The 9,765-nt window shown below is 52.4% G+C and overlaps 1 protein-coding gene across 1 annotated transcript; it reads left to right on the top strand.

Moving 5' to 3' along the window:
* The first annotated feature begins 221 nt into the window (after positions 1-221).
* Positions 222-9,765, top strand: LOC138803501 (proprotein convertase subtilisin/kexin type 9-like). The gene is made up of 9 exons (XM_069987611.1): positions 222-312; positions 1,186-1,266; positions 1,969-2,165; positions 2,785-2,968; positions 3,341-3,514; positions 3,773-3,921; positions 4,821-4,989; positions 6,458-6,642; positions 8,657-9,765. Exons 1-9 carry the CDS (start codon positions 222-224, stop codon positions 8,855-8,857), a joined length of 1,431 nt encoding a protein of 476 aa, XP_069843712.1. The 3' UTR covers positions 8,858-9,765.

The following is a 9,765-nucleotide window of genomic DNA, read 5'->3' on the forward strand; positions in this document are numbered from 1 at the left end:
GATCTCGGCAGAGCCTGAGGAGACAGAAAGGAAGCCAGCAAGCATGGTGGGGTTCATTTCTCCCTAGTTTGGCTCCATATGTCACCTTGGCTGAGCAGACTTGGTGGAGGAACCGGCAACCCATTGTCCAGACTGTCCCAGGTTTCTTCATCCACTGCATGGAGAGGAGAGGTGGGGCCTGGGTCTGAGAGGTCCTGCTGAGAGCCAGGCCTGTCGTGGCCATGGACAGGGAACAAGGAGGGAGCTCTGCACAGAGCTGTGGTGGCCAAAGGCTGAGCCAAGGGCTCTGGACGCGACACCTGGTGCTGGCAGGTAACATCCATTAACAGTTAGTGAAACCAGCTAGAGAGGGCGACTTGTCCAGGCTCACAGAGAAGAAACTGGCTCACAGAGAAGATACTGGGTGGAGGCTGACTCACCTTCCCCAAGAGCCCAGGCCCCTTGTCAGATGCTCAACTGCATGGAGTCCAGAGGTACACACTGCCCCAAATCTTATTCGCAGAGGTTCCAGCTTTGTGTTCCATTGCAGGCAGGGATCAAGAGTCCCTGGCTCATCCCAGTGACCCCTGTGCCTGTCTCATGCCTCTGCTGATTGACCTTGGCCTTGACCTTTGATTCCCAAAGGTGATGAGTGGAGGGAAGGCTTTGATGCTGGGCCTGGCACAGGGAAGAGCAGCCCCTCTTTGGAGTCTCAGTCATGGCATCACCTGGCCAGAGCAGGGCTCACACAGAGGAGCTGTCACCTCCACCACAATCAGCAGTTCCTCTGTGCACAGTGACTGAAATGAGGTGTGACTGAGCACAGAGCTTTGCACAGCGCAGCGGTCTAATAACTACAGCTGTGACTGCGCTTGTTACCCCCACTGCCATGCCCACTCCCCCTCCCTCCTCAGCAGCTGTCCTCTAGGCATGTGGCAGTAAGATTCCAACTCCTCCCTTGGCCACCGAGGCCCAGATCCAGGAGTGGCCGAGGGGTATGTCCAGTTACACCATGTAACAGCAGCAGCTAAGCCTATGGGGTTGTTTTCAGCAGGTTTCTAAGGTGGAGGGGGGATTAGAACCCAGGTCTTCAGGCCATGCTGTGTGGCCAGAGAGAGCCCCATCCTCTAGCATGGCAATCAGCTGCCCTTGGAACCCTGGAGACAGCCAGAATACCTGTGCCTGTTTTACAAATGGGGTTGCCAGCTGGCAGCTGGCAGCCAGGACAGGCTCAGGTTCCTGTGGATCCAGAGCTCTGCGAGACCCTGGAACCAGGCCTAGAGTGTGGTGAGTGTTTGTGAAGTCTGCCTTCATTCTCAGAATGCCAGGCTTCTACCTCAATAGCTGTTTTCTGGAAAAGTGTAAGAACAGGTTGTGTGAGCATCTTTTAAACAAGGCATCTAGAGAGGCGAGCAAGGGAAGTCTTTGATATTGGCTGGTTTGAAGCTGCAGTCCCAATTAATGGCTTCCATGTGCACACATGGGACACGTGTGTATGTATGTGTTTCTGTGTGTGTGTAGAGAGAGAAAGAAAGAAAGAAAGGAAGGAAGGAAGAAAGAAAGAAAGAAGAAAGGAAGAGGGGTGGTGATTTAAGGAGTGGTCTTTTTACTTGGCTGGTGAGCCTGCAATCTGGAGGGCAGGCCAGGCAGGCTACAGATGCCTGCAGCAGCTGACTGCAGTCGTGAATCAGTAGGTTTATGGAGGCAGAATTCCTTCTTCTGAACCATCATGTGATTGAGCAAGGCTTACTACCTTAACAAAAGTCATTAAAATGAAGAGCAATTGATGTAAATGTTAGCCATGGAGTGTGTGTGTGTGTGAGTGTGTGTGTGTGTGTGTGTGTGTGTGTGTGTGTGTGTGTGTATTAGCACTTAGATGCATTTGACCCAACATAGGGTCATCACTGTTTTTTTGGAGGGAAGGGGTTGGAAGGAAGCGTGTCCCTCTCCAGGCAGTCATCTTGTTCTCAGTCATCTATGTTCTCTCAGGCTTGGAGTTTCTTTGGAAAAAGCTGGTCTCCAATCACTCCAAGCGCATGGTAGTGCTGCTGCCCCTGGTGAGTGGGTACAGCCAGAGCATCAACGATGCCTGCAAGCGCCTGGCAAGGGCTGGAGCAGTGCTGGTGGCCGCTGCGGGCAACTTTCAGAGCAATGCCTGTGCCTACTCTCCAGCGTCGTCTCCTGAGGTAGGTGCCAGCAGGGCTTCCTGCTCATGTCCTGCCTTGCAGGTTGTCAGAGGCCCAGCATCCCCAAACACCAGTGTGACAAGGCTAGCCCTGCCTCACCTTCAAAGCCCCTCCCACAAAGCTCCTCTCCTGAAAATCCTTCAGCTATGCCATCCCTCCCCTCTTGACTGACATTTGCAGAGCCACTGCTTTGTGTGGGGCTTGTCTGGGCCTGGTACTATCACAGGGAGGTCACTTGTCTCACTTCCCAGATTTCTGGGCCCTAAAATTTCTCCCTCCTCCCCCCGACTCTGGCCCAATAGGGCTCCCAGAGATGCTGAATTTAAAACCATGTGTTCTCAGCCTGGCTCATTGTGGTTTGCCCCACAGCACTCTGCCTTATTGATAACAACATTGTCAATTCAGTATTTGTCTACCCATTAAGTACAATCTCTACAGGACACGGGGAGTAGTGTCTATATCCTGTGGAAGCTCTGGAGCAGGCTAGGGTTCAGCTGTGCCCAGGATCCAGATTTTCCTCTGGAGAAGACATTTACATGGGAGTCAAACAGGTAGTAGAGGAGTTGATCAGTCTGCCTCATGCAGCCTTTCCCTCAACTCTTTGTCTGCCACATTCTAGGTCATCACTGTTGGAGCTGTCGATTCCCAGGACCAGCCTTTCACCCAGGGACCTCTGGGGACCAACTATGGCTCCTGTGTGGACATCTTTGCTCCTGGGAAAACCATTGTCAGTGCTTCCAAAGACTGTACCATTTGTTATATAAGAAAGAGTGGGACCGCGCAGGCTGCTGCCCATGTGGCTGGTGAGTCACCAAGCCACTGTCCTGGCCACCAGGATTCCAGTGGCCCCTTTGGCCAGATCCTCCATACACCAGGCTCTGCGCAGGAGGACCAAATAGGCAGACCTGATGGTGATGGTACATTTTGCATCACAGAGGTTTGGGGGAATAAACAAGTATTCACCTGGTGAACACAATGGTCAATACCAAGGCCTAGAGGTAGGAGAACAAGATGTCTTACTTTCTATCTTTCACTATGCAAGGGATTGTAGGTGGCTTCATTTTGGGAAGATCACACCATGTGTGCATGTGTGTGCATTTGTGTCCTAAAAGGAGTTCCCAGCTAGGATGGAAGGCCAGGCTATCACCTTGTCTGACCTCTCCCTCCTCCATCAGGCATTGTAGCTCTGATGCTCACTGCCCAGCCAAACCTCACTGTGGCTGAGCTGAGGCAGAGGCTGATCCACTATTCTATCAGAAATGCTATCAATGACACCTGGTTCCCTGAGAAAGAGCGATTCAAGACCCCCAACTTGGTGGCTGCACTGCTCCCCAAGACCCAGGAAACAGGTGAGCAGGGCAGGTGGGTAGGCAGAGGCCAACCTGGGATGTGAGAGGCCCATGAGATGGTGACAGTCCCCAACCTGGTTGACAGAAGGACTGTCCTCCTCAGATAGGACTTCAGGCTCCAGGGCATTGTTGTAACTCTATAGTTTTACCTCAAAGTTTCATGTGGTGTCTTAGTTTCTCTCCCTCACCTCGGGTTGAAGCTTTTTCTGCCGTCTCCTGGTGTTCCCCAAGAGCCTCCTTATCCTGTTCTTGTTGCAGGTGGACAGCTGTTCTGCAGGACTGTGTGGTCAGCACCCTGGGACTTCAGGCTGACACACGCTGCTGAGGCTCACTGTGACCCGGAGGAGGAGCTGCTGGGCTGCTCCAGTTTCTCCCAGAGTGGGAAGTGGCAGGGCGAGCGTGTGGGGGTGAGCTGCACACTCTGTGTGCCCAGTCCTCTGTCCTCTGGATTCCAATCCCTGTCTCGACTTCAAAGGCCTGGGCAGGGCCAGGTGCTCCTGGGGGACTCAGGACAGACAGCACCCTCATGGGCACAGGAGGGAAAGGACAGCGGTGGCTTTGGCTCTCTGATTTAGGGGTCTTGAATCGCTCTTCCTCAGGGAACCAGGTGTCATTGATAGCATTGCTGATAGAGATGCCTAAAGCCATCTCTATGCTGGGTGTTTTTGTCTCATGCCTATTATCCTAATGACTCAGGAGGCTTAGATCTGAGGATCATGGCTCAAAGCCAGCCCAGGCAGGAAAGTTCATGTGATTCTTATCTCCAATTAAGCTAGAAGGGGAGTTGCAGCTCTGCTGGTAGAGTGCCAGGCTTGAATGATAAAGCTGAGGGACAGCACCTAGGCCCTGAGTTCAAGTACTAGGAACGACACTCCTCCTATTCCTCCTCTCCAACCAAGAAAAATCCACAGCCAGGACCCATGTTTGGATATAGAGTCTCTGTGAGTTAGCAACCTTAATGCTGCAGAAGCACCCAGGCCCTGGGTGTCCTTGGGAAGGGTAAAGGGCCATGAAGGCGAGGTGGGTGAACATTTCTGTGCAGAAATCAATGTTAGGGAGAGGCCCGATGGGTCAGGGAGCCCACAGGCCCTGTGCTGCTGTATCAGGTACCCTTATCTCCAGTTACAAGGCATTGTCAGTGTTAGAAAGATTCATACTGAGCTGTGCATGGTAGGAGAGCCTGCCTGGCCCAACCAGTGCTGAGGATTCAGGAACCAGAACTTGCAGACTGGGTCCCTCTCAGACCAGGTTCCCCAGTCCCCAAACATCTTCACAACAAGTTCCCATTCCTCTCTTGGACTCTCAGATCCTAGGAAACAGACGCGTTTGCCTGGCATTTGGAGATAAACAGGTTTCTGCGGTGGCCAGATGCTGCCTGCTCCCCCGTGCCAACTGCAGCGTCTACACAGCTGCTCCAGCCTTGGTGGGGCTAAAGACCTACACCCACTGCCGGGATCCTGACCAAGTCCTCACAGGTAGGGGCTTGTCCCACCAGGGTGAGGAGGACGCCCTATCTCCTGCTGGTCAGGAGACTTGTCCCACACACTTGGTTCCCATGAGTGTGAGCAGATGATTTGGGAGCCTCAGGATCCATAGCCAAACAGGATCTGCAACTTTCATGCTATGTGACCTTGGGTAGGTTCACCTCTCTCTCTCTCTCTTCACTTTTCCTCCCCTTCCTCAGTGGCAGCGATGAGAGGGATGGCAGATGGGCTCCAGCCTGGGCACCGGGAACTGTTTACCAGCTGTGTGGTGTGGAGACCCGGTTCAGGCCTGTCAGAATGGGGCACAGCTCAGGATGATTCCAACTGCCACTCAGTAGCTGGCAAGTTCCTTATCAGCCCTGTGCCTTAGTTTCCTCATCATGAATGCTCAGCTGTTAGCCTGGAATAGTATGCATTCTTGTGGCCACTGCCATTGATCATCACTCTGAAGTCCTTTCTCTGGGCTGGGAATTTTCCATAACAAACCTGCCCAGGAGAGTGGCTGGAATTCATGGGTGAGGGCTGCACTTACAAACTAAGGACTGTGTTTCTTGGGTTGGAACCAGGCTCAGATGGAGCTTGGTGCCAGAGGGTTTGGGGACTGAGGGAATTATCTTGAATCACTAAGTCAGGAGCTGATCTTGGAAGAGAAGTACTGGGGAGTCTGAGTTCTGGAATAGTAAGGGTTAGGTGTGGTTAGAAGTTGGCTGGATTAGCAGCAGTCAGATAAGCCCAGTGGCTGGAGTCTTGACCAGGAAAGAGCTCCATGTGGCTGCGGGCCTGGCAGGAAGCCTGGCCTTTGGCAAAGCTGGCAGAGCCACAAGCACTCACTGAGTAGCTCCAGCCAAGTCCCTAAAACCACAGATCTCGAAGAAGGGCTCTGGTCCTGGTTATCATAACCCTAATATGGTCAGAATCTGGTCCTGCATGGGCAGTACTGGGACTTCCCAGGCATGTTCCTGCTTCAGCTAAGCAGTATCTCTGTGAGTCAATGGTATTGCCCTGGCTATTTTACAAATAGGGAAACTAAGGCTTGATGAAGACCAGCAAACCATCCACAATTTTATAGCCAAGTGCCCCTGATTCCCAAGCCCACAGAACCAAGCTCAGGCTGATCTTCTAGCTGGTAATGGATGGAGAAGGGACCTGAGGTGGGAGGGGGGTTGTGGTGAGAAGTGGCTGAACATTTCTGGCCTGGGGATCCTGTCCCAGGGCTCCTGTTCTTTGGTGGAGAGGCGACCATGTGATTCCCAGGAAACTATGGCTCAGAGCAGTTGAGCTGCTCTCCCAAGTTCCTACAAGTCAGAGCTAAGCCAAAAGTCCTGCTGCTCAGGCAATGTCTCTTCTACTCAGAGCTGCTCCTGGGTTTCCCTGGGTTTGGATCCTAAAAATAAAGTACGTGGTTGAGGGAAAGGGTCCCCGGCATCCCAGTGTGTGAGCTGGCCCTCTTCTGTTCCAGGCTGCAGCTCCCATTGGGAGGTGGAGAATCTTGGTGTCTTCCCACATACCACACCCAAGAGAGGTACTAATCTGCCCAGACGGTGCGCGGGACACAAGGAGGCCAGTGTCCATGCCTCCTGCTGCCATGCTCCGGGCCTGCAGTGTACAACGAAGAAGTACAGGCCTTTAAGCCCCTTGGAGAAGGTGAAGGGTTAAGGTTGTGGGAGGTGGGGTGGAGATGGCTGGGGCTGTATCCTCTTGGGGTGGTCAGTGCACAGTGGAGGACATATGCACCTGTGCTCTGTGTGTGTGTGTGTGTGTGTGTGTGTGTGTGTGTGTGTGTGAGAGAGAGAGAGAGAGAGAGAGAGAGAGAGAGAGAGAGAGAGAGAGAGAGTGTTGTGGCTTGATTTTTTTTCTGTCCAGATTGGTAAGGTTTGCTCTCCAGGTGCCCTGTCCCACTTTGAGGATAGCACACATAAACAGGGCATAAAGAAATGCAGTGCTGGGCTGAGAATGTGGCTTAGTGGTAGAGTGCTTGCCTAGCACGCATGAATCCCTGGGTTCAATTTCCTCAGTACAACATAAACAGAAAAAGCCAGAAGTGGTACTATGGCTGAAGTGGTAAAGTGCTAGCCTTGAGCAAAAGAAACTCAGGGACAGTGCCCAGGTCCTGAATTCAAGCCCCAGAACTAGAGAGAGAGAGAGAGAGAGAGAGACAGAGACAGAGAGAGAGAGAGAGAGAGACAGAGACAGAGGAGACAGAGACAGAGACAGAGACAGAGAGACAGAGCGACAGAGAGACAGAGAGACAGAGAGAGACAGAGACAGAGACAGAGATAGAGACAGAGACAGACAGACAGAGAGAGACAGAGACAGACAGAGACAGACACAGAGACACAGAGACACAGAGACACAGAGACACAGAGACACAGAGACAGAGAGAGAGATGCATTGCTGAGGCTAGACACAGTACTGTGCCTGTTATACCTGCTACTTATAAGGAAGAAGTAGGATCTCAGTAGGATCTCAGTTTGAAGCCTACCTGGACAAAAAGTAATTAAAAAAAAAACAACAACAAAACCATCTAAACAATAAACTGGCTATGCTGGTACAATTGGACTAGCAGCTCTCTCTCTTTCTCTCTCTCTCTCTCCCTTTCTGTCTCTGTCTCTTCTCTCTCTCTGTCTCTGTCTCTCTCTCTCTCTGTCTAAGTAGCGTAGATAGGAGGACTGCACATAGTCTGGCCCATCTGGGCCCAGACTGTATTTGAAAAATAATTATAGCAAAAAAGGCCAGAGTTGTGACTCAAGTGGTACAGAGCCTGCCTAGCACTCATGAATTCAAACCCCAGAATTTCCTTAAATAAAACAAAAAAGCAAGCCAGGAGTCTGTACTCATACCTGTATGTCTATACTCAGGGAGCTGAGATCTGAGGATTGGGGTAAAAAGCCTGTGGAGGTACGGAAGTCTGTGAAACTCTCACCTCCAATTAACAGCCTCAAGAAGCCGGAAGTGGAGCTGAGGCTCAAGTCTGGATTTCAAAACCCAGGATTGGCTGTCTGTCTCTGTCTCTGTCTTTGTCTCTGTATCTGTCTATGTCTATGTCTGACTGTCTGTCTGTCTCTCTGTCTGTCTCACACACACAGATCAACACCTGTGCACTTAACAAATGGATTGGGAGTTGTTCAGGGCTGGAATGCCTGAGCAACCATGGAAGGTTGGACAAAGAAGGCAGATCTCTGAAGGGAGGGCAGGTCACACTTGGACTCTTAGAGTCTGAGAGCTAGCCTCTAGAGACCATGGCAGGAGGAGTTTGGGACCTGAGGGTGGTGGCTCTGGTCTGGGATGAGCTGCAACAAGGAGTGGAGGGCTGTTGCAAGGTCTTGTGGAGCTGCTGGGGGGATGGAGTTGCCATCACTGGGTGGGGAAGGCTGTGGGAGGTGTGGCTTGTAGGGAAGTGGGAAGTGGGAGGGGCTTTGGTTTGTTGAGATGTCTGTCTGGGCCCCAGTGAACTGGTAGGCTGGGACTGAAGCACCCTGAGGGAGTGGTGGGCAGTGTTGGAAATAGCCCCTTTGGGGTGTGAGGTGTAGAACCAAGCCAGGCGTTCACAGTTTGGTCCCCACTGAGGGTGGCTTGTAGGGACAGTGTAGCAGGTGGCTTAGAGACCTGACCATGCATGCAGTACCTGGCCTTACTTGTCTTCCCTGGACTCTGGCAGGTCACCGTGAGCTGTGATGCAGGCTGGACCCTGACCAGCTGCAGTGCCCATCCTGAGACCTCAGTCACCCTGGGAGCTTTCCCTGTGGACAACACCTGTGTGGTGAGGCACCAGGACACTGACGAAAGAGGAGGGACCAGTGAGGAGTTTGTAATAGTCACCGCCATCTGCTGCCGCATCCAGCCTTCCGGAGAAGCATAGAGTGGATGGAAAGATCTCAACCTGCTGGGTGGTGCTGACCATGGCAGGACTGGGGTGGAGACTCTTGCCCTGAGAGAACTTGTTCTCACCTGAGTGCCCTTCTCTGCCAGAGTTACAGAAAGGGCTCCCATTAGGAGCAAGGAAGGGTGGTTTGACAGCAAGCGTGGTTCCTGGCAGACTTATGAGCAAAGTCACCTTTCATGTGCATTTGCCTCCAGGAGTTGACACCGGTCTGCAAGAGGCACTTGGATTGAAAGGAGCCAGTGTTAGCAGGAACTAATGAGGGTGACTGGTGCTGGGGACCCCTCCTGGTCTTCTCACTTTGTAGAAACTCCTTTGGAATTACTGATTGAGAGGGCCACCCCAGCTAGGACAAGCGTGTCTCAGGTGACCATAGGGCCATGCCTCAGTTTCTCCTTGCTATCCTTGCTCTACTCCACCTCCAGCTATGTGTCCGACTGGGAGCACCTGCAGTAGAGGCTGACAGATCATATCCCCATCCCTACTTCTCCTGATCCCTGTTCTGCTCTACAGTGTATGCACTGGTTACCCATGCTTTATGGAGCAAGATACAGGGCCAGAGAGGGGAGGGTCTGCAGGCATACAGTGGGAAGTGAGGTGATATAAAGGGAGGTGGCAGGTTGGGCACCTTATTTCTGCAGGGAACAAGGTGTGAAGGCAGCCAGAGCCTACTTGCTCTAGGGCTTGTCCCTGGGGGCATGGGCCTTCTCCTGTGGTGGTCTCACTTATGGAGGCTGGGTGGACACCTGAGGCGTGCAGGTGGCATGTGTAAGGATCAGCTGCCCACATGTGAATAAATATCAGAATGAACCAACACTTGTCTATCACTAGGATTTCTGTTGGCTTTGTATCAGTTCTGGGGCTTGAACTCAGGGCTGAGCACTGTT

The sequence above is a fragment of the Dipodomys merriami genome, unplaced genomic scaffold, assembly GCF_024711535.1.
Source record: "Dipodomys merriami isolate MVZ:Mamm:240054 unplaced genomic scaffold, mDipMer1.0.p SCAF_34, whole genome shotgun sequence".
NCBI lineage: Eukaryota > Metazoa > Chordata > Mammalia > Rodentia > Heteromyidae > Dipodomys > Dipodomys merriami.